Below are 24541 nucleotides of genomic sequence, written 5' to 3' on the forward strand. Positions count from 1 at the left end.
GGCCCACGCCGGTTAACGGCGCTCTGGGGCCGGCGATGAAGCTGAAGTTGTGCGGAGCGGGCGGCGGGCGGCTCGGGACGCTGGTGGAGCTGGGCCGGAGCGGGGCCGCCGCCCTGGCGCTGCCGGGCTGCTTGCTGTACACGCGGACCGGCTCGGCGCCGCACCTCACCCAGGACACGCTGCAGGAGGTGGGCGGCGTCCCCGCCGTGGCCCAGCTGACCCTGCCGACCATGTGAGTGCCGGGGAGGGGCGAGGGAGGTTCTGCGGGGCACAGCGTGTCCCGCTGGGGTTACCCGGGCTTCTCGCTTCCCGGGGTGCAAGGCAAAATGTCGGAGTCGGTTGCCCCTTTGTTGCTTCCCTTTCGAAGGGAAGTGCAGGGAGTTAGCACGTGGAGGTAAGTGACCCAGAGGGCTGCACAGTTTTTGAGCGACTTCACAATCATCTTCCCAGCAGAATAACCAGCTTTAGAAGCAGCCAGCTCTCAAAGCTAGTTCTTACGGTGGCAGCTGAAGGGAAGATTAACATCATGACGCTCATTAGAAGCTCTTCCGACCCTAGTTTGTGTAGTTGTTCACAGTATCACAGTATCACAGTATGTTTGGGATTGGAAGGGACCTCAAAAGATCATCTAGTCCAATCCCCCTGCTGGAGCAGGAACGCCTAGGTGAGGTCGCACAGGAACATGTCCAGGCGGGTTTTGAATGTCTCCAGAGAAGGAGACTCCACAACCTCCCTGGGCAGCCTGTTCCAGTGCTCTGGCACCCTCACTGAGAAGAAGTTTCTTCTCAAATTAAGTGGAACCTCTTGTGTTCCAGCTTGATCCCATTACCCCTTGTCCTATCATTGTTTGCCACCAAGAAGAGCCTGGCTTCATCCTCATGACACTCACCCTTTACATATTTATAAACATTAATAAGGTCACCCCTCAGTCTCCTCTTCTCCAAGCTAAAGAGACCCAGCTCCCTCAGCCTTTCTTCATAGGGGAGATGCTCCACTCCCTTAATCATCTTCATTGCCCTACACTGGACCCTCTCCAGCAGTTCCCTGTCCTTCTGGAACTGAGGGGCCCAGAACTGGACACAATATTCCAGATGTGGTCTCACCAGGGCGGAGTAGAGGGGAAGGAGGACCTCTCTCGATCTACTAACCACCCCCCTTCTAATACACCCCAGGATGCCACTGGCCTTCCTGGCCACAAGGGCACAGTGCTGGCTCATGGTCATCCTGTTGTCCACCAGGACCCCCAGCTTCCTTTCCCCTACACTGCTCTCTAATAGGTCATTCCCCAACCTATACTGGAACCTGGGATTGTTCCTGCCGAGATGCAGGACTCTACACTTTCCCTTGTTAAATTTCATCAGGTTATTCCCCGCCCAACTCTCCAGCCTGTCCAGGTCCCGCTGGATGGCAGCACAGCCTTCTGGCGTGTCAGCCACCCCTCCCAGCTTAGTGTCATCAGCAAACTTGCTGATAGTACACTCAATTCCCTCGTCTAAATCATTAATGAATATATTGAATAATATTGGCCCCCAGTACTGACCCCTGAGGCACTCCACTAGATACTGGCCTCTAACTAGACTCCGCACCATTGACTACCACTGTAGTGATGCGTGATGCGTGAGTGATGCGTGTTAGTAACGGTGCCCAGAAAGTCACAATGTGACCTTGTGTGCTCCAGAAAGTCAGTGGTCACCGGTCAGAGTGGGTAAAAGCTCTGACTTTTTGCCACAGAATTATGAGTGCCCTGGTTTGTATGATGTGATTCTTAGGCTCTGTAGAAAATTATTACCTTGCCAATATAATAGATCCAGGCAGGATCTCTCAGCAAAGCAAATTTTATTAACCATTTTGCAAGACCAGGTGTTCTCCCTAAAGGTGGGCACATGGAACAGGGCAAAAAGCCACTGCTTATATGCCCTCCAAATCCTGGCTGCGAATTCCCTCGCCTGTTCCCCATTGGTTGGCTGTTCCAGGGTTTACAGACTACCCGATGCCTGCCTCAGTTTATATATTTAATTAACCCTAACAATCCCCTTCCCGTTATTGATCTATTTAAAATATGGGTTACTGGCTCTTTGGCTACCTTTCCCCCTAGATTAACATTTGTAAATACAGGTATCAGTATACATTCCAGGATTAGGTTGAACAGACTTTGTTTTACGTTAAGGATTCATAGTCTGATGTCTCTCAGTCCTTCCCCCCTGCTGTGGTCAGGTGTCAGGTCCCCAGTTTTGTAAAAACAACATTCCTCCTTCAATGGCTTCTTACAGCTCTATCAGTGCTTAAATCAATCCAAGTTACACATAAATATGGAAATGGAAGCCTTAGTTATGGAACCACTAACTAAGTAAATGGCTGTCAAAAAGATCACTGTGTTTCTGTATTTCATGTAGGGCAGAACTTCATGATGTCTTGGAAGAATATAAAGAAGGAGCTGCAAAATTTATAGGTAAAGTGCGTGTGTTTGCTTGTGTGTCTGGAGAAATAACACAGGTGGATCCAACTGATGCATTTTTAGGCAGTACAGTGGGCAGAAAGTTGTAGGCATAGGCTTTCCACATTTAGGCATTTTCTAACCCAAAGTGGCACTAAGGAAGACTTGAAGTAATATGTTGTCAGTAATCCTTGAAACAGGCTACAAAAATAGTGGTTTTGCTTTATGTCTCTTTTTCTGCACCTAGCCTTCTCCTTGGTGGCTTCAGCACTGACTGGGATGCGCTTAACCCGAAAGTTGATACTACAACTGAGAGGAGTTGTACTGTAGCCCCTAGTCACTGCTGCAAGTGGATCTTGCTAAATGCAATTTCTGACTTCTTTTGATGAGGAGAATTAGAAGTTGTTGTGAAAATGGCTTTCCCCATGCAGCTGTCCAAATATGTTTCCAGGCAGTATCTTTCTGCTGAAGCTGTCTTTCTGGATTCTTATAAAGCAGTTGGTTTCGTCTGAAGAGTTCCAATGGGAAATCTTTGTCCAGTATGAAGAATAAAGTACCCCACATCAAATCAGTCTCAGCTGGTGAATGCTTCTGCCTCTGAGCTATTCCTATTCTGAGAAGATGACAGGGGATCAATGTTGGATTTGCAGGAGCTTTGAGGAGCTCAAGAAGCAGGTGGAGAAGCTCATTTTTTCGTTGTTTTTTATTCTTGTGAGTTTAGTGGTCAGACTGTACTTTCTCCCTGGATTCTCCTTCAATTTTTCCATGTTAGTCAGGTTTAGGAATATACTCAACTTATGGATAGTCAAATGCAAAACAGTCAATGTTGCCATAGCCGTCGGCTGCTGCACCAAACGTTTGTGATCTTCATCAGTTCCTGTACTCCGTTCTTGGACCAGTTAATGAATGAAATCTTTTTCTTAACACCTTGGTGATAAGAATGAGTAAAGCAGCAGTTCCTGTGTTTGTGACTGTCCTGGCTTTTTCCTCTGGTTCTCATAACAGATGAGCAAATGTGCCCGACCACATGCAGTGTGTGCAGCCAGGATCACTGTTGTTGGCCTCATGTGGTGAAGGAACCTGAGTGCACAATGAATGCAGAGTTAGCATCTGGTGTGAATATCTGTATCATAGCCTGGATTTATATCTGGGGAGGTAGTTCAGAGAACTGAAGGATGATCAGCCAAGTCAACAAGGTTCTTCTCTGGATGCTTTGTCTGCATATCTCAGGCTATACTGGGTTTAGAGTAAATCTTATTGAAGTGATGGCATGTCTGCTTAGTTTCTATAATACACAGACAGTTCTTTATGTATGGAATCTAGCAGACTTTGCAAGAAAAAAAGCTTCTGATCTGCTAAAACTTTTATCAAAACTGAGGTATTTTTATGAGTGTTTTGTATGTGCCAGTTGTACATATATTATTAGTATATACAGTAATGTAAATTATTATATATTTTTTTAAATGTTCCAGAATTTTTGTCCTGTATACTTGGGCCAAGCACTTTTTTAAAAACACATTAAGATTTTGACACAAGCAAAGTTTCGGCTCAATTTCCAAAGGAAGTTTGCACCCAACTTTCAATAAACTTCGACTGCCTTGGAACAAAAAAAAAAAGATTGAAAATCCCTTTTATCTGAAACTTTTTGGAGGCTTGACCAGTTTCACTGGCTATCTGTAAATAGAAAACTGTACATCATTGAGACACACTATCTAGCTTTCTGGACATTTGAAACCTTGAGTCTGGCAGGGATGATAAATTTATCATTTCTGTAGCTGATCTGTTCTCTCAGTATATGTTGTCCTTCCTTAAATGTTTCAGTCTTGAGGCTGTTGCTTGGTTTAGATTGTGTCAAATCTCACATATCTCCAGTGTGTCAGTTGAGTGGTCAAGTGAGTCAGTCAATTTTAGTAGAAGGAGTATTAATCAAGAAGAAACATAAATAAATCTCAAAAGAGCTGTGTAGGTTGCAGAACCAAGGGGTGTTATTTGAAAGTTTGTCCTGATGCTGTGCTCTCTGCATTGCAGCTACTAAAACTGGGAAAAAGTCTGTTGCCTTTGTTGCTGAGAGAACAAATGAACACATTTTTTTTTTCCTAGTCAGATTGGATGTGCTTGTGTATGGGAGAATACCCTGTCCCCTTTTGCAAATTTACAAGCCGTGTATTTACATTGGCTTTGTTTTGGTTCATGGAACTCTATTCAATCAAAAAACTCTCTCTGTTTGCAGGTATGCCAGACACAGTGCTATACTGTTCCCTTCATGACCCAGTCACTCCCTGTCCCTCTGGCTACAACACTAACAAGGTACAGTAACTGTAAAGACTTGCAAGAATCCGCTTAAAGTTCCCAAAAGAAAGCTGCCAGTCCTCACCTCATCGGTGTAGGTACGCTTAGACAACCAGATGTTTTTTATGCTTTATAGCAAAATAAGTGTCTGCACAAAGAGGAATGTCATTTACATGCTCCTGCCTTTGAGTAAATAAAACTGGACGTTTTCTTACTTGGCAGTGTGTTCTCTGAACATTAGGTAGCAATTTGGATAGAAAGGAGAGCTCTAGGCTCTCATGCTGTTGTGGTTAACATGGTAATAAAAGAAAATACATGTGTTTTAGCGTGTATGCTGAACAAGCTTATGGTGATGCCACTGATAAGCAATAAACTGGAAACCCTGTGTGTGTGGTTATAGTTTGCTACAGGCCCACAGCGGGGAAGAAATTAGTACTTCTGCAGGAAGGTGGCTTAGTGATCCAGGAGTGTGCGCTCTTGTGGATGTTTGCCCATTCCACCCCACGCGCCACCCGCTGCCTGCTGCCACTTTGGCCTGAAGGGACAACTCCTGGCACCTGCTCCCATATGGTCAGTCCCAAGGCTTGTTTGGTTATGGTCACATTTGGTGAAAGGTCACTGAATGACAGAGGATAGCCACTGCCATCTAGCTGTTGGTATATATTCTTTGTTCCTGGGAACCAGTATTCCTGTCTCTCTGAGGGGAAGGAATTACCTGAAGTGTGTCTCTCCATTGTGCAGCTGTGAGGTGATAGCAGTGATCTAAGCCTGGGTGTTGCAGGTTTCATTCCTCTTTTTCCTTTTTTGAAGCTGTGAGGATTTTGCCACTTTGTTGCAAGGCCTTCTGGAGCTGGATCTGCACTGACAAATACTTATTAAAACTTTTTGAAAGCAGTGGGACAGAAAGCTCTGGATTCTGTGGCAGAAAGCCTGGCACAGGCCTGGATTTAAATAATCATGGCATAACGCTCTGTTCTGTAAGCTGCATGGCTATTTTATTTATTAAAGCGGCTTTTTTCCTCTGGAGAGCAGAATGAAGGTAACCAGACTTGATTACGCTCTCTGCTCTTCGGCTCAAACCCTTCTGATTTTTGTCCATCTGCCTTTACCAGCTGTTTCTTGATGCTCTCACATAAAAGGCAGCAGGTACTAACTGGCCAACATGCTGTTGCAGAACAGCATACAGATGTTGCGTTCCACTTATTCTGCAGGTACTAATTTGGGGACTCCCTCCTTTGGACTTGCTTTTTTATTTGTTTTAATGGGAAATTTACAAAAATGTTATTACTTTAAAGACTTTTCTCTGTTTCTTTGTTACTCAAATTTGGTGATATTGGCTGATGAGGCCAAAAGCGATCAGGAGAGATGGATGGACAGACAACAGACGCGTATTTGCACAATCCTCTTGTTTTTCTGTTGAGACCAGACAAAAATAATGTTCTGCTCACATTTTTTTGCATCCAAATTCACTTTCTAAATTAGTATGCATGAGAACTGCACTGCTTAATCTGTCTGTCTGGCATAGACTCGGAGAATGTGTTTAAACCCTCAAGCCCAAAAAAGTCCCCATAACGCTTCGAGCTGTAAACCATTTCTGGTAGCTGAAGACAGTTCCTCATTTAAAAAAGCACTAATGGGGTTGCATATGAAAAGAACCTACCCTCTTTAACGGTTCAAGCCCAATACTTAACCTACTTAAGCACCTTTTTAAAAATTTGGAGCAGCAGTGCCTCAAGTCTAACAATAATACAATGAAAGCAACTGCCAAGTTGCACTCACAGGTTAATTACAGATTAATTACAGTTAATTACAGAATAGGATGAGGCATGGTAGTGTGCATAGTTGCAGTGGCTGTGGTAACATTTTTGTGAAAATGAATGTGTAGCTAATTGAATGGTGACATCTGCTAGCCCAGAGGTGTTCAGGTAACATAACTTCTATGTGCAGATGTTATTGTTTTGCTTTTAAATCTTTTAAGGGTGTTGTGGAGTAATGACGGATGATGGGGGCCTGTGTGCTCACTCAGAATGGAAAGCGTGTGTAGAGACTGAGAAGGCTGTGTGTAGTCCTGATGAGTGCCTGCCATTTCTTATGTTCACTTTGAAAGCTCTATGTTTCTTTTGCACTTGATATTTCAGTCCCTTCTTAAGTGCCTGGATTTGGGACCTAAAATAACATTGGATTCTAAGATTAAATTGCCTAACAACATTTTGTATTCTTTCCAGTGTGTCTGTGTGGTTTACATAAAGATGTATATTCACATGTGCAGTGTTGATTTTCTGCTCGGAAGAGGAAATAAGTTTGTTGGTTTTGCACTGTATACAGAAAATTAGTGAGCTGTATTTCCCATTGCAACCTCTGCTGCTTTTCATGAGATGACAACATACATCTGGAAATTTAAATATTTTCTTCAATATTTCTTCCAATTCTGCCACTGATTTATGTGATGATAGGCCAGCTGCTCTATCTCGGAGATTTTCAAACATGTTGAGTGTGTGTGATGGTTTCATCAAAGACTCTCAGATATCCCAATTCGGTCATTTATCTTCTTTCACTTGTGCCAAGGGCAGCTGATTATCTGAGCTGTGCTCCTGGACAGCCTATCTATTAAGTATGATTCCAGTGTCTGATGTTTCACCAGATCGATCCCTTCCCTCCTTTGACTTGTAGGATCTGTTAACCTTTGCAACTAACATTCATACCTGTTCTTCCTTGACAGACGGTGTCCCTGTGGGGAAACTCGGGACGCATGGAAATGACACCTTCCAAGTTCATGGACATACAGCGGGCCATCCAGCCAGACTGGTTTCAGTGCATCTCTGATGGAGACACCATTTCTGGGGAAGTTGGTAGAAAAAGAGCCAAGAAGTCTGTGGATAGGTCACTTTCCTTCCTGGATGTGTGCCTTCAGCTGCTAGAGAAGTCACCGGTAAGGTCCTAAAAATATTGAGGCAAAAGCACTGCAGCTGCTTTTTGATCTGTGCTGCATCCCGGGCCAGTCCCAGGATGTGATTTAGTAGGAAATTGTGTCATACATATTTATCAGAGAATGCACTGGTGACAGTCCTGGAGGAGGTGTCACCAGTAGCGCAGTGGGTTTTCCTTTTGCCACCCTCTTAATAACTTGCCTCCTGTTCCAGGATACTTATCTCTACTAGTTGTGGAGAATTCATGTTTTTTTATTTTATTGCACTTTTGGACTGTTTCATTTCTTTTGCTACCTCCGTGCTACATACACGGGGAGACTAGGATCTTCTCATTCAGATTAAGAAAACCCATCTTCTTGCTCTGAAGTCCCCTCAGTCCCAGGTGAGGGAGCACTTGCTAGGATTTGCCAGTGCTATTCTTAATTTCCCCCAGCAGGTTTAAAACTTCCCTTTTGGTGACATATTATCTGAGTCTGTATTACAAAGGAAAATGGGTGACAGGAGCTAATATTGGTATCCCTTGAAAGGCTGCGAGATCTAGTGTCTGACAGCCAGGATAATGGCACCCATTTTGTATTCTGCAGTGACACATGTAGTGCTGAAAGGCCTTCTATAAAAAGCTGTGTACAAAGTGATCTGTGGTTATTGCCTTCTGTAGGGTGGTGGGAAGAATGGTACCAAAGTTGTCAGTGAGGTACTTTCAAGGTAAGGAGCAGAATTGTCTCTCATAATCCTATTTCTACTTTACACTTGGACTTCACAGTGGGATTTGCTCTGGCAAATTCCTGGGAATGCAGGATTTAAGTAGCAGGCACCTGGGCTGTGAGATGTCTTCCGTGTCTTTGGCAGAGTACACTCTAACACTTGTAGCTTTCTCCTGGGCCAGGAACTACAAGGAAGTGTAATGTTTGGGGCGATTGAAGGTGGAGATATCTTGGAAGAGAGGCTCAGATCAGCCAGGGAGACTGCCAAGCGACCTGTGGGTGGCTTTCTGCTAGATGGCTTCCAGGGACGTGCCATGGCCAAGGAGACCAAGTTGAAACTGATAGCTGCTGTCACAGCAGAGCTGCCAGAGGATAAACCAAGGTAAGTTGTATGGGTAACATCCCAAGAAATCCGTCTGTCCTATTATGAGGAGTGTCTGCAGGCTGCTGTGCAATATCACTGTAGGAAATAACTGTATTGTGCAGTGTGTGTGCCAGGCTGCATAAATTCTACCACTTTGTCTTCAACCCTTGGTTCAGTTTTTAACTGCGACTGGCACCAAGCTGAGCTCACATTGTGGGTTTAGGTATTCCCCACATTTGGAGAATAATCAAGATTTTAGTTCAAGTAGTCTTTTTTTTTAGGAAGAATCACAGGTAGGACATGCCTGGGCTTCTTGCATTTGGCCTCCAAGGCCATCCATGGTTTACTTCAGCTTCAGCTCAAACAAGAATGTTGTTATCCACCTATTTTACAGGGACCTCTTCTGAGAAAAACTGTTATGTTCCAGATCTCTCTGGTCTGAACTGGAGGAGAGAAGAAAGGAGTGCTGAGGGAACCCGCCAATGCTTATACGATCTTATGGCAGCAAGGTCTGACCTAGTTACCTGAGGCACTGAGCCTGTGAACTACCAGAGATTGTACAGCCTGGCTCAAAACATGTGTATTCTCTGCTTAAACTGGCATAGTTTAGGGACTGTTGTACGTTCTGAGGTATGGGTTATGCCCATCGGATCCATGTCAGAGACTGGGACAGGAGTGGTGGCATTCTTGGCTCTCATTTATAAATGACTAACTAACTAAAGACTTCCAGAAAATGTGTGCTAATATTTGCTAGTGGTTCAGAACTGGAGGGGCTTCTTAGCATTGGGTTGAGTTTGCTGGCTTTTGCATGGGTTGTTCATGCTACTTCTGTTGCTACTGCTCTCGTATAGGTGCCTTTTTCATCGTTTCCTGAAGAGAGTGACTCAGGCCCCATTTTTTTTCTTTAGCTGTGCTGCCCTCTGCTAGCTGAGCATTGCTCTGACCTAATGGTGTTCAAAAGGAAATAAAATGCAAAAACATGTGTCTGGTGTTGCAGCTTGTTCATGCTTAGCGATGCCCAGGGTTTGAATTTTCCTGACAATTAGGCGCCTAGCTGTGTTGTTGCCATCCTGTCTGGTCGAGGTACTTATGAAGATCCCCTGGGAGCATTAGAGTCCAGTCTGCTGAGCTAACCTTAGTAGCTACAAGTGCATCTGCTGCATCTATCAAATTATTTGCTTGCCTGGTTAAGACAAGTGTTTCTGACCTCTTTGTAGGAAGAAAGCTGGTTGGCCCTCGGGGGTCTTGTAATTACCTCAAGTGAATTTCAGACAATCCTGCTTTCCTGAATCACCCTTGCCATTCTGGCTGGAAAAGTTGTTTTAGAGCAGTGTTCTTCAATATGACAAACACTTTCTGTGCTTCACCCCAGAAATGACTTTTTCTGATAGTGAAATGATCTTGCAAATGTACTCTTTAGAGTACCTCCATGCACCTGGAGGTGCTGGTCTCCTGGTAAAACTTATTTTCCTTTTCAATAGCGTTAGAACCCTTGCAAGAGCAAATGTTTGTCCTTAACTTGTGCAAAGGTAAGTTTTAGCAAAGGTTTTGATCATGTATGCAGAGCTACTGTTTTTAACTATTGAGAATAATTTTCTCCCTGCCCTGAGAGCCTGAAACATGACACTTATGGTGTAAACTTCTCCCATCCTTATTCTGTACTCATCAATTTAATTGGAACACTTAGGAAAGTAACTAAAAATGGCACCTTGTGACTTCATTTATCAGCCCCTGTGTATTTTCCTAATTATCTGTTTAGATCATTGCCCTACATTAGTTTCTATTGCTGTCAGCCCAGCCACACACCTGCAGGAGAGCAGGCACTGCTCTGTTCTCTTCTGCTTCACCCACCCTCAGGGAAGCTTCCAGATAAATTTGGCTAACAGCAAGATCTCTATTACCATTGATGGCAATCCAGCTGGGCTCTTCCTGGCTCTCTGTGCCATGTCCCAAGGGCTGTGACAGCTGAGGTTTTTTTGTTAGATCGCTTGAGCAGGTAGAGTGTAAAGAGGAGCGACGAATAAAGCAAGGAACTACTTGCTATGACATTTCTCATTAGTGCATTCCCCTCCAGGCAGTTCTCCAAGTGCTCTATGGTGTGTCCGTCACCTGGAGGCTTGGATCTTTGACCAGCCATCTACTGCTGTCTCTGCTGCTCTTGATCAAGTCTTTTTAGACTGTCTCCTAAACAGTCACCAAGCAAAGGGGTCCACGTGTCTGGAAATCGGTAGTTCCCTGGGGCACAAACATGTCTAAGGAAAATATCTGTTTTACAGCAGAGATGTTAGATGAAATTTTGAATCTAAGTGCATTTATGTGTGTATGTGAAAGAAATCAAATCACTTCAAACGTAATGAACAGAATGAGGTTTTTCTGCAGTAAATGAGGGATTATTGCTGTCTTCTAAGTGGCAGATAAATAAAAGCCTGTCATGTACTGGATAGGTCAGAGGTAGGGAAATGGAAGCACATAGGATTCTGAATGATGACTGTTGTACCCACTTGCATTTTGGTTAGCAGTCGCAGGGATAAGTTACATGCATGTGTCTTTTCCTTCAGGTAACTGCTTGCTTCTACTCAAGAGTATTCTGGGTTTGTCTTCTTGTGTGTGTCTTACAGAATCATCCATGGCATAGGCAAACCAGATGAGGTGCTTGAGTGCATTGAAAGGGGAGTGGACATTTTCGAGAGCTTCTTTCCTTTCCAAGTGACAGAGCGAGGCTGTGCCTTGGTTTTCAGTTACGACTGCCATTCAGGCCCTGAAGCAGCAGGTAGGCTTCTTGATGGTCGTTATAATTTTTACTGCACCTTCCGGTATTGTGGCAAGCATAACTCATGCTTTGGAGCAATCTATATTTGAGGTTTTCATTCCTTAAATAAGTGCAGTAACCACTGGAAAAACTGAGATTCCGCAGTCAAATGTTGCTTTTGAAGGTAGGGTATTTTGGTTTTAAACCTGTTTAGGTGGACTTGAGGCCTCAACCCAGGATCTGAATGCCTGATTAGCCAGAATATGTTCAAGTATTTTGTAAACACTTATTGACTACAGGTGTTTTGGTTCAACACCATTGACAAATTTTCTGTTACCATTAGCAGTTAAGGCTGGACTTATAATATTAAGTGGAGATCTATGATACCCGTTCACTAGAATTAACTGAATATGTGTCTGTTTTAGTAATGTATTTTTGAAGTCCTTTCTTTCTAGCTGACAAAAGCTAGGGATCCCATTTTTTTGGCAGCTTTCCTCTCTGTCCTTGTATTCACCAGTTCATATCAAAACAAAAAGATGTTCATAACTCATTACCTCATTACGCTGTGAGATGAGAGCATGTGTATCACCCATTAAATCATCTATCAAATGTGTTTCATGCAGCCGTTTTGTTTTGGCCTATTAAATGCTTTAATACAGAAAAACATTTTACATTTTTCCTCCTGGGTAGAACCTAGCACTTTTCATGCCTGGGTAATTCAAAACCAGCTGAATAGAACAGAACATCTTGTTTCTTTGTGCTTGCTGCTGGCTTTTTAACCCTTCTCTTTGTTTATTGTTCTTTACCTTGTCTCACCTTATTCTTAAATCATAATATTCTAGGTAAGGACAATTTATTTTTTTCTGTGTCTGTTTAACACTTGGTACATGGATTGTGCAAACATTAATATTGATGTTTCCAGATACATCTCCTGCTTAAGAACAAGCCTAAAAATGCAAACCTAAAAAATTACAGTGTGATGTTTTATTTTCAAGATAGACTGTTGAAAAAGCAGATGTGGAATCTACATCTGCAGTAGTGCTACCAGTCTCTTTTGATTCCAATTGTTTAAAAAAAAGACAAAAAAAATAAAAGTATCTAAATCTCTGAGCCTGATGACAGCATGAAAAGTAGAATGATTGAATGCAGATGAGTTGCCTGTCTACTCTAACAAAATCTCAATAAAATCAATTTGTTCAGGTGATTGCCTTCTGTTCAGCATGCAGTTCAGACTGAAAATATTTTTGACATTTTATCAAGAATTCAGCTCAGCAGAGCAGCAAAAAGTTACACAGTTATTTTAGCTCTAACTCTTCATTAGGTTTAGCAGATGAGTTTTCACTTGATTCTTGCTGTTTTGATTATCCGAAATTGTATTTGTGTTAACTAACCTATGACAATTAAAGAAAAGTAGTTGCTTACTATAGGCAGGAGGTGGAAACATGAGGCAGGAGTTTTAATGTGACAAGGAAGTAGCAGAAATACCTGCTGTAAGGTTGCTACGCTTCCTCTGCCCTTGCTGTCTGTTCACAAAGGGCTGTTGTCTTTTATTTAAAAGTTTTAAAGCAAAATGGGGCCCAGGACCTGGAGGAGAATGGCGCTGAAGAAAACCAGGATGAAATCTCCAAAGCTGATCCAGAAATGACACCATTTGAGATATTTCTGAAAGACAAAAGGTACGTGAATTTGTGAGGAGGGCTTATGCAGCTGTATCACTACATATAATGCTTTTGACCTCTGTATTTGATTGCATGTGGTCAGTAGCTGGAGGGTAGGCTTCATAAAACATGAAGGTGTTGAAAACAGTACTTCTGGACATTGAATGGAGGGCGATGGACAAGTGTTCTAGCTTGTCGTCAGGCAACAGTGTGTGTATGAAAGCGCTGTCTTTTGCCTGTCCTCAAGTCAGGGATTTTCTGGTTATTTATCCCAGCAGACATACTGTGGTCATAACTATGTTCCACCTGAAAGACAGTAGGTTCACAAAGGTTGTCAGGGGATCATTTTGGTCTTTTGCATCTAACTTGGATCATCTTGAGGTGCTAGGTTTTATTTAAACTGTGGAGAGCCTCCACTTTCTGACTCAGTTTGGGCAGCTGCAGAGCAATTCTGCAGTTTCTGGATACTTCACAAAAACTTTGGCCAGTGTTGCTGTCTGTCCTTCCTTCTCTTTTCCACAGCTGCCACTAGGCTGTCTGAATAGACAAGTGTGTTGCTTTGCCCAATCCTCTCTCTACTTTGTGAGAATGGTGCATCTTACTTCAGAGGGCAGTACTGTTAATCAGTATATCCTTGTTTCTGGTAGCTTCCTCCTTCATAGATTCTGTGATAGCTAGTGAGGCATCTTGCACTGCAGCCTCTTTGTCAGGGAAGGCACAGCTAAGGCCTCTCTCTGCTGTTAGCTGTGATGTAGTCAAAGTTATCCTCTGACTTAGATATGTGGCCTTTTGGCCTTGTAGTGAGTTCTGGCATGATATCTGAAGTCCTTTGTGCCAGTGCTGCTGGTCTTGAATGTCAACACATCTTACAGCAGCTGGATTCAGGCTCTCAGGACTTCAAGGCTCAGGTCCCTACAAAAGGCCTTGTAGTAACCGGATAAACTTTATTGCTTGAATGGGTCTTCTTACCTTTGTTATCTAACTTTGCTTCCTTCTTAGGTACCAAGATGATTTTGGTCCTTTGCTGGAAGGATGCACCTGTTACTGTTGTCAGAGACACACTCGTGCCTACATCCATCACCTCCTCATGACCAAGGAGCTCTTGGCGGGTGTCCTGCTCATGATGCACAACTTCCAGCACTACTTCAGTTTCTTCAATGCCATACAGGATGCCTTAAGAGACAATAAACTGGATCAGCTGAAGAAGCTTGTCTTCAGACAGGCGCTTCAAGGCCCAGCAAATATGAAGCCAGGCCAGTGAATTCGGAGAGGATAGAGGAGGTTGCAGGCTATGTCCTTATCCAGCAGGACTGTGTAAGGTGAACTGCCAGCAGGGTCACCTGGAGCTGTTAGTAGTAAAATGCCTTGCTTCCTGGAGGGAATTGAAAGGGACATTTGAAGAAGGTCTTGCTTCCTGGTGGGGAAGGAAGACCTCATTCAAATATCCCTTTTGGTTAATCGGCTTGGTGCGTTCTTATGGTATGGAAGAGCCTGAACATGTCGCAAGACCAGTATGGATAGCTTTGTTTTCAGTTACTCGCTGTTAGTGTTCCATATGGAATGACAGAATTATTGAACTTGTGACTGAAGAATTAGGGCATACCCTTAAAACTGATGCATCTGCCTAGAGGCTCAGCAGCTGTTTTGGACTCTCGTTCCATACTCAATGGATGTTACAGGTAATTATTTTTCCAGAAAATCCTAGTGGTTTGGTTGTCCTATCATGCAGCTTCTTGATGAGAGATCCCAGCTCAGTCTAACACACTTTTCCTTGTGGCCATTGCCAGCATCTGTGTCCCTGAGAAGGACTGACTGGAAATGCTGCTGTGTTCGGTGGCACAAGAGACTGTGTGTGTACTTCCCCCTCTGGCCGCCTGCAGTGCAGAATGTTCCCTGGGCCAGGAGGAGGCCCTCTACCTCGGCCTGGACTTGAAAACCCCTGCCTCAGGGCTTCCAGTCTCCGACATTAGAGCCAGAAAGAAGAGAAAGTGTTTAATCCATGTCCTGCTCTAGAGGGTTTTTTTGACTCTGTACCCTTTCAGCTGTATGGACTAAGATTTCACTCCCACAGTAGCATGTGGATGATAATGAATGTACAACTCTTTCCAACTGTCCAAGCACTGGTCAAATAGCAGGCTACACAAATGTCAATGTGAGATGGAGATGTAGAAGAGATGTATTGTAGGAAAAGGCATTTTACAAAGAATCTTGTGGCTCCTTGTTTTAAAATATGACTTAGTTATGTCACATTCCTCTTATTCATTTTTTTTTAATGCTCCTTACTTTGGAATCATGGATTTATTAATTTTACCTTGCAAAGCAACAATAAAAAGTTTTATTATTCATTACACTGGCTCCTCAATGTGTGACAGAGGTGGTGTACCAGAGAGCCTGAGTGCAGTGCTGAGGAAGATGTCTCCTGGAAACTTGACCTATCAGCCTGATGGAGGACAGTGACTCATCTAGTAACAGGATCCTGTCACAGAGCAGGGGTCCAAATAATTTGCTCCAAAACAGTTCCATAATAGACCTGGAAATGTTAAAAGACACCCATCTATATGTCTCCCCATAAGAACTCTATTACCTGAATTAAGCTTAAAGAAATACTGCAGTTAAAAGTTGCTGGCGTTAAAGCAATTAAGGATTACTCTGTGGTTTGCTCTTCTTCACCACTTCTTTAATGTTTTAAGTTTTTAATAACTCACATTGGAATGACTTTACCATGGATTATAAGGAGTTTTTAGCTTCCCCGTCAGCATTGCCTGTGCATCCCGGTCTCCTTGGGCAACTACGGATTGGTGTCAGTGCAACACAGTGGATAAGGCTGGGATGGTAGTAAGGACTCTAACTACATTTCTGTTCCACAGGATCCTCAAGAAATGGTGCAAAGGCTGCTTTACTGTTGTCTTTAAACAGGCATTATGGGGAATGATTCAGCCACAGAAACTACATAAAATACAGCACTAATGTCCTTACTCCAAGAAGTACCCTATGATTGCTAATGTTGTTGCAGCACTGGGAAACTTGGAGACAGGGTCCTGCCTATGCTGCATGAGGTAGAAGGTCTGACTGTCTTGAAGGTCTGGGAATTCTAATGAAACAGGTGTGTTTCATGCTTCCTTCAAGAGGAATGCAAGATACGGTGGTGGTGTTGGGCCCTTGCGATGCTTGTTTCTGCAGTGTCTGTTTCTACAGTGTTGCAAGTGTCAATGCAAAACCCTAGGGGATGGCGACTGTTTTAAATCTTCTCATTCGCTGACACTTTCATGCCCACATACAATCACCAAAGTGCATGAGTCAGCCCAGCACTCAGGCGCCAAGATGCTTGTGTCCAAGAGGTCTGTCAGGGATCCTCTGTGAAGACGTAGAGTATAAGGGATGCTAGAAGGGATGCTAGCTATTGTGACCTCCTCACATTACAGAATCACAGAATGTTAGAGATTGGAAGGAACCTCGAAAGATCATCAGCCAGAGCCGGAACACCCAGATGAGGTTACACAGGAATGTGTCCAGGCAGGTTTTTAATGTCTCCAGAGTAGGAGACTCCACAACCTCCCTGGGCAGCCTGTTCCAGTGTTCTGTCACCCTCAGGTTGGTAACCTTACTGCTAGTTTTGGAAGGGCTATTTTGTACCCTTTGGGAGCTAGCTGTGATCAGTCTCCCCATTCCTGCCCAACCTCTGTGAATCGTTAGGATTTATTTTTCTTCCAATCTGGGTGTCCTGAGAAGCTGCACATGGCTGTACTGGGACCTTCGTGACCTGCTAAGGTAAGTACCAATAATGTGCCATTCTCAACAACCCTTTTGACCTTCCAGTCTTCCCACGCTACTGTGTTACTGTTCATTTTCCAGTCATACTGATTGGGTTTTCCTGTTACGGTTCTCTGCTTAGTTTGTTCTGTGTGTACCAGAGCTGCACAAAGCGAAAAATTGCCTGTTTGGCAAAATTTGACCAGCTGTATCTACTCATTATCTAACAAACACAGTTATGAACTGCACTAACCCGAAACAACCTTAGTATGTTGTATTTACACAAGTTTTCAATCTGTTGGTCCTTCTCGTTCACATTGTAAAAATGAAGCAACATTTCTTTTGCTAACTTAGAAAATTTGTAGTTTTGTTTCCAAGCAGAGACCTTATTTATTTCAAAAACAGAACTCTTGCCCTAATACGGGGAAGAAAACTACATTAACGAAACTAAACTTTTCATGGAGAAGTGAAAATTGAATAAAGAGTGGAAAATTTTCTCTGCCAAATTAAATTTACTTAGCACAGAAGACTGCAAAGCATCCCTGACTGCCATCCATCCCCAAATGGCAGAGTACAAAAGAGCAGAGCGGAACACAAAAGAGATGGTGTGTTACAAAAACATTAGAGCCTTTAACATCTTTCCCTTAGCAACTTTCAGGCTAACATTCCCCTTGAAGAAGGAAAACCTTTCATGCTCTTTCTGATGAGAATAACTGGCAGGGCCACATGTTAAGTGCCAAGTCCTGTGCCTTTCTGACCGCTTCATCAGTATTCTGCTCAGTAACTTACTCCATTCAGAGCTATTTTAATATTGCAGACTCTTTAGCAGTTTCAAAGGTATGCTTTAAAATGTGTTAAGGAAAAAGAGGTCGAACTGGTTTATCACAAAAATATATTCTCCTTTCCTTCAGGTACGTAATTACTTCCCCTACACATTCACCCACCCCATCCATCCTCTAAATGACTAGGACACGGTGTCTGTGACAGGTTCTATCAAGCTTTGGCTGATGGTTTCCAGGTCTGCTCTTCTGTGGCTCTACGGGATTGCAGGAGCTGCCCAAGACTGGAAGTGTTCCAGCAGGGTATTCAATTTATTTCTACATCTCTTAGGTCCAGAGGGCTTCCAGATCATGAAGTTTTTATTAATAGAAAAATCGCTTCCAGGTATGTTGCAGAAGTACTTTTAAGCATTGGGTAGGTTGTTTGGTTTTTTCCTTCCTGAACACTGTTGATTTTTGATTTGTAACCTTAGTTGTCAGGCAAGGGGCCCCACTAAAATGTTTAAATCTTCTCAGTAATTTCAGAGAGGTTTCCTCAGTGATATGGAAGGCATACACAAAATAGATGATGGTGCAGAACAGTTTAATGATCCTTTTTTGTAGTACTCTGGGGTGATTTACATATTTCACTAGAGATCTCATATCTTTTTTTGGTAATGCAGCCCTCAGTTCTTCAGAGTATTAAAGATGTTTTCAAGCATATGTTACCATCCTTCCTTAAGCATATTCTGTAGGAATGATAGGACTTTTCGAACAAAAAGAGAATGAAGTTAAATCCCTTTGAGAAGCTGGGTCTAGGTTCGCAAAGCTGGTGCTGGTGCAAAAGTGGTTAACATCTTCCTGCAGCAAAATATTCTTGTTTCTCTGTCAATGTTGCCAGTGTGAATGGCGTCTGTCAGAGCGCACAGTCTCCTCCCTGGTGACATATTGGCTGGTAAAGGCAGTACCTTCCCTTCCTCACAAGGAGGTAATGATGAACTTTCTGGTTACTTCTACATCTGTTGTCTGTACGATTTAATTAGATTGGTCAGATGAATGTGCAACACAATGTGATGCTCTGTCACACTTCAGATGTACCTTCTCCAGCTCCTGGCCTTGCTCACTCCCTGTCATGTCAAAAACTTCAGAGAGAGCCTGCTCTCTTTGCCAGTGCTTTGTGTGCCTGAACATCTTGCAGAGCTCTTTGGGAAGTAGGTTTGGATAAGGAGGAGTTATCTGGTTAACCAGAGTTATTTCAAACTTTGGCCTGAAAATTTAAGAAGCTATGTAGCAAGGACGGGGGCCATAAGTAAAGAAATGATAACTAGAGGCACCTGATCTGCCAGAAATCTCAGGATTAGCCAATTCCTGTCTTCCTTATCCCTCTGCTGCTGTGTAAAGCTTTTTCTGCTCAAGGGTATGGCCAGTGTGCTGGGAAAGGCAAAGGCTATGGTTCATGCCTGTGGTTCTACAGGCCAACGTGCATCTCACCCATCCATACTTACAGAGCAGGTTGATTTGCAGATCAGTGCTCAAGAAAAGAGCTGAAAACTATGGCCCTTAAATGTAATGGCCCAGCATAGATTTTCACAAAATAACAGAGTGGTTTCAAAGTCCCTGGCCAGAGTTCCTGCAGCTGTTGCAGTGTGTGATACCTTCTGCTCTTGAGTTGCCTGCCTTTCTGAGGTACTGGACAGGTACTTCAAAGCATGACATGAAGGTGGCTTTGTAGCAATGCTTTGTGTTTGTTGCTCCCTCCTCCCACAGGTGAACGGCTGAGTTGCCTTTTGATGAGTTAATCAGGGGAGGTATTGAAGTGATGTCAGCAACATCTTGCAGGAAGTCAGCAGAGGCTACAAATCTGTCCTGAGCTTTTTATATTGTCCTTCCGAGACTAAAACGGAACCGTCTACAATGAAATGTCAAATTTAATGCTACAATGTGCTGAAAAACAGCTGAGGAAACCAACCCTTAGGAAAGCCAGATACTTTCCTCAGAAGCTGCATGAACTGGGACGGGAGAAAACACAGAGACTGGCAGGCAGCCAAAACCTTCAGAGAGAGGCAGCATCTTCAAGGAAGGGAGCAGGAGATGGAGCATCTGGGAGGAAGGAGCACAGGCAAACAGGATGATTATGATTTGGCAAGGCCAGCAAAGAAAGGAGTGGGAGCTGTGCAGTATGTCCACATGTAGCATTGCCAACACCAAGCTGCAGAAGACACTGGCATGTGCCTTTTTATATCCCTTGTTTTGCCCAAGTCTTGAGGAGGAAGGAGTGTTCTATTGTCGTTCAGGAAGTTTAGCAATGGCCACTGCACTCCAGCTCACTGAGGCAAAAGGCTACAGGGTAATGCTGGTGGCCTTACGACCTGAGGCTGAGGGGTGATGGGGTGCTTGAATCACCCCTGATACGTGGCTCACCTCTTCCCTGCAGCTGGTGCCATCACAAATATTCAAGGGAGTCCTACAGCATTACCGATTTACCCATCTCCCTCTGCCTGTCCCTCAGGGATGGACAGAAATGCTGCTGCCTCCCAGCTGAGGCATAGCAAGGTGAGTAGTCCCCCTGCATCACAGCCCTTCTGCCGTGGCACAGGGTGACAGAAAGAAATGTAAGGTCCCGAAGTGTAGGAACGAGATAAGGACTCAGCAAAACAAGTCGATTCAATGTGAATCACGCTAAGCCATTTATTATAGAAACAAGTCTCCTTATATACGTAACTATATTCTAGTCACGTGTCCACGCTCCAAGCATGGATTTGTTAAATGAGTATCGTGGGCTGTCCGTGCTCTGGAGTCTCACTGATGATACGTCCGATGACTCACACCACGCCAGGACCCCAGTGATTGTGGAATGCCCCTCTCTCTCACAGCAGATTCTGTTCTCAGCTTCTCTAAGAGGCCTTGAGATTCCTTTGAGCCTGACTAATTCAGCAACAAATCTTTATCTATCGAAACCCGTCCACACCGAAGTAAGTGTGGTTCTGCCCCGTGAAAAGTAGCCTTTACTTCTGCTGTTCAGTTTGCCATGCTCAAAGCTGCAGGGTAAAACTTGCTAAAACTGGCAGGAGTTGCCAGGGCAGGGAACCAGAAGGGTCTTCCCCACATTGCCAAACATACAGCGGCCTGGTGCTTGTCTCGCTGAAATACTTAAAACATTATTCTGAAATTAATTTTTAATTATGTTAGTTTTCTTCTTTGGCTCTAGGGGTTTTCTTTTTATTTGCCTCACATTTCCAGAGACATTCAGGGATGAGATGAGACCAGTGTCTGGCAGGAGGAGATTAACTGATGTGTGGCCAGAATCATGAAGGAGACTCAAGAGAATTCCTTGCCTGGGTCTGGGAGAAAGATCATCCCTGTTGGAGAAAGGTCTGGTTGGCCTCAGAGCTGATGGACTCCCGTTCTGATGCTGTAGGTGGTATGAAACGAAGGTAGGGTGGCATGAGTGATGCCAGAAAAGCAGAACAAGAAAGGTTGCCACCCTGTCTTGAGTTGAGATTGGCTGTTTGGAGAGTAATAGAGCACAGCTGGATCAATGACATTTGAGTTTGAAAGACAGGATTGGTCTGGGATACATATTCTACCTCCTGTTCAATGTCATTCAGCAAGATGTATGTATGTAGCAGCTGATGCTGACTTTGAAGAAGTACTGCTTTGAATCCCTCACACCTTGAATTACCTGCAACCTTGTGAGCCTTCCTTTGCTCTGAAGGCAGCAGGTCAGGTGGTAAGATACCAGCAGGAGATGACAACTATGTTAATTCATAATTACCATTAGATAAGGAAAAGTTCACTTCAGTGGTTCACTCCAAGACTAATTTAGATTTGGAGTACCCGCATTGGTCTGAGAAAGAACTGATGTGCCCATTCTCTTAGGGACATGAGACACCTCACAACCAGGAGCATTTTGCAGACTGAAGGCTGCCAGAAACTGTCATCACTTTGTGAGCAAAACATCACACACTTGCCTGAAACTAATGAGATTGGTACCAGCATCCTCTGGGTGTCCACAATTCCTATTTGTAGTTTTCTGAGCATCACCATATCAGCAGCCTGCAGCCTGTTGATCCTTCCTCAAAATGCTGGCATTGATTATATGTTCTTCACAAACTGTGATATCAGTAAGACTGACTAAGACAGGGCTTTGCTTTGCAATAAGCTTAAGCCAAGCTACTTCTTGCATCAGGCTGCCCCTTCCAGAGGAGCTGCTAGCCTGAGCAGCTTGTGGTGACCCCAGCTGTGGACATGGGACCAGCCTGGGGAGTTAGGTCCCCAGGTCACTCTGATCCTCCTCAGGGAGGCTGCAATTCGGCAGACTACAGGACTGGGAGCTGCTTCTGCTTAGCCCCACAAGCAGGGTCCAGCTGAGCTCAGCTGCATAGCGGGCCTGCCCATCCCCTAAGGAGTCTAGGGAGAATTGCTTAGGCAAGCGAGGCTTTCTGCAAGACTTTGCTTTGTCCTTGTTGTAGTCTGGCAAATGTGTTTTTTTGGTGCCTGGTTGCAGCTGCTTCAAGGTGCACTGGGGCATATCAACTGGGCAGTGTTACCTGCAGAGCAGCAGGGCCATGTTGTCAGGTGAGACCCCGCTCCTCCATCATTTCCTTGCCTTCCCAGCAGGCAGCTTTCCCTCATGGAAGATCGTTTTACCTTCTGCTCCATGGGCCTTTGTGCTCTCCTGCTTAAAGACTCCTGCATGACCTGATGCCTGTCACGCCTGCTGCTGCCTCTGATGGGAGAAAGTGTTTTATGTTTTCTTCTCTGTGTTTTACAATGTAAAACTCAACATAAGAACTACTGATTTTTAGCTCTGGATGGCTTCTGTTTGGTGCCTGCAACCATTTAAGGTTTTAGTAACTTGGATAACCTCTATTTTTGACGCTAGACCTGAAGTTTAAATTGTGGCCCTTGAGAACATAGCCAAGAGCCATGGGGCATATGTGTGGCTCTGATCCGAGATGTTCATCTCCTGTTGTACCTGCACCCAAGTAAGCCACAGAAGTAGTTACAATAACCACTATATAGTTGCCTAAACAGAAATTTTTGGTGGTCTGTGAAGGGGTGGTATTGAGCTATGGAGATTCTCTCTGCTTGCTTCTGCCTGCTCTGCTTGTAGGAGTGAGCGACTGAGAGCTGCTTGGGATGGATTGTCTTGTCTTCCTTTGTTTTCAGATGTTGAGTACCCACCTTAAATACCCTCTACCATGGTGGCTACCACACAGCAGCCAGAGAGGTTGCAGATTGAGAGGCACCATGGAGAAGAAGTTGCTGCCTGGATAGCTGTCCTTTCCAGTCCAGAGTCAAGCTCTTACCACTTATTCTGAAAACAACTCTTATTCTAAACTGCAGATTTATAATCAATTTTATTTATGTGTTTTATGCTCTAAAAAAAGAAAAAAACCAAACAAAAGTGCCTTAGACCTGCAGCCATCATCAGGGTCCCCCATGTCTTTCCAGTGAGGGCACTAGGAAGTGCAGGCACACACCTGGGTGGGTTGTATTGTTTAGGAGCCTCCACAGAGCAGCATCACAGGTGGGAGCAGCAAGCTTGATGCAGGCAACATGTGGCACACCTGTCACAGATGTACCCCAGGTACGTGTGGAGGAGATCGGGGTCTCTGTGGCTTTGCCAGAGTGTGTGGTGCTCAATGCTCTTGCTAACCAGAGTGAGCGTTATTCCCCGTGAGCCTGCTGAGGCAGCCGTGGGGGTACACAGGCCCAGCGGCTCGTTCATTCAGGCTCCAGCAGTTCAGCCAGGGCCTACAGCTCTGCAAGCTGAGACATGTCTGCATGGAGAAACCGTGGAGGCAGGGGATAAATGGTGTTTTTCAGTCCATCTCTCAGACGTGCTGTAATTGTGTCTAGACAGGCAGTACTTTGGATGGCTGCCTTGTACCTTTGAGAGGAGGGCTGCTGTTCCCAGTGGGTTTTGCCAGCTCTCCATCATCACAGAAGGGTCTTAACTGTCCCCAGCTACAGTGGAGATGCTTCCTCGCTATCTTGCCTGCTGGCATCCAGCATAGGGGACCTTAGGTACCCCATTCCTGCTGCCTGGCGGAGGCAGAAGGAAGGGGAGCACAGGCTGCAGGGCCCCTCACTGTGTATGCACATTTGCCCAGCCATGCCGTCAGAGCAGGTCTCCTGACGCTGGGAATTATCTACAGCCTGCGGCGGTCTCTGAGCTCCCTCTTTCTCTCTGTGGGAAAGGGGCTTTCTGCATTCTCCAAAGGCTCTTCTGATGTGGATATCAGCATGTAAATGAAACCCTGTGGTTCTTCAGCAGAGCAGAGAGTCACGGCTCACCTCTCCTCTTCCAGACACTTGCAGAGCCATGGAAAAATAACAGCAAAGATTAAAACGCTGTAGAAAATGAAGGTTAGGAGGAGGTATTTCAGTTAAAAAATGAGGGAGTGTGGATTATTCTACTGCAAATAATGAGTGGGGGTTTGTAAAGCACAGGTCCTGGGGGCATCCTCAGCTGTCCCTCTGGCTTGCTGGGGAAGATTGGGGGGCATCAACTGGTTGCTCCTTTGATCGCTTCTGTTCCTTGGCCTTTTCTGTGAGGCCACCTGTGTTCATATTGCCACAGTAAAACTTGGCATGGAGCTCCAGCGTTACTTAAGGGAGTGGGGAGACTGGGTTTTTTGGAGCTGAGATTTTATAATTGTGGGTGGGTTTTGTGGTGCACTTTTTCCACCCCCCCCCCCCCACCAGGTTATAGTTCAAGAGATCAGTTCTGTAATCTGATAGTTCCAATCTTAATTATTAAATAAAGGACCATATTTTTAGATACAGAACTTTCCCCATCGCTCATAGCTGTGTGGCTACAAAAATACTGCTTGGTCTTCTGCCACACCTCCTATTCTTCCCCTCTATCCTGAATTGCCTTGGGTATCACTGCTTGAAGA

The 24541-nt window shown here is 44.4% G+C and overlaps 1 protein-coding gene across 1 annotated transcript; it reads left to right on the plus strand.

Moving 5' to 3' along the window:
* Window positions 1-10: 10 nt before the first annotated feature.
* Window positions 11-15473, plus strand: QTRT2 (queuine tRNA-ribosyltransferase accessory subunit 2). The gene is made up of 8 exons (XM_005511459.3): window positions 11-232; window positions 2394-2449; window positions 4665-4741; window positions 7443-7652; window positions 8537-8736; window positions 11337-11488; window positions 13026-13143; window positions 14125-15473. The coding sequence occupies exons 1-8, from the start codon at window positions 36-38 to the stop codon at window positions 14384-14386; spliced, it is 1272 nt and encodes a 423-aa protein (XP_005511516.2). The 5' UTR covers window positions 11-35; the 3' UTR covers window positions 14387-15473.
* The last annotated feature ends 9068 nt before the right edge of the window (window positions 15474-24541 follow it).

The sequence above is a fragment of the Columba livia genome, chromosome 1 (genome assembly GCF_036013475.1).
Source record: "Columba livia isolate bColLiv1 breed racing homer chromosome 1, bColLiv1.pat.W.v2, whole genome shotgun sequence".
Taxonomy (NCBI): domain Eukaryota; kingdom Metazoa; phylum Chordata; class Aves; order Columbiformes; family Columbidae; genus Columba; species Columba livia.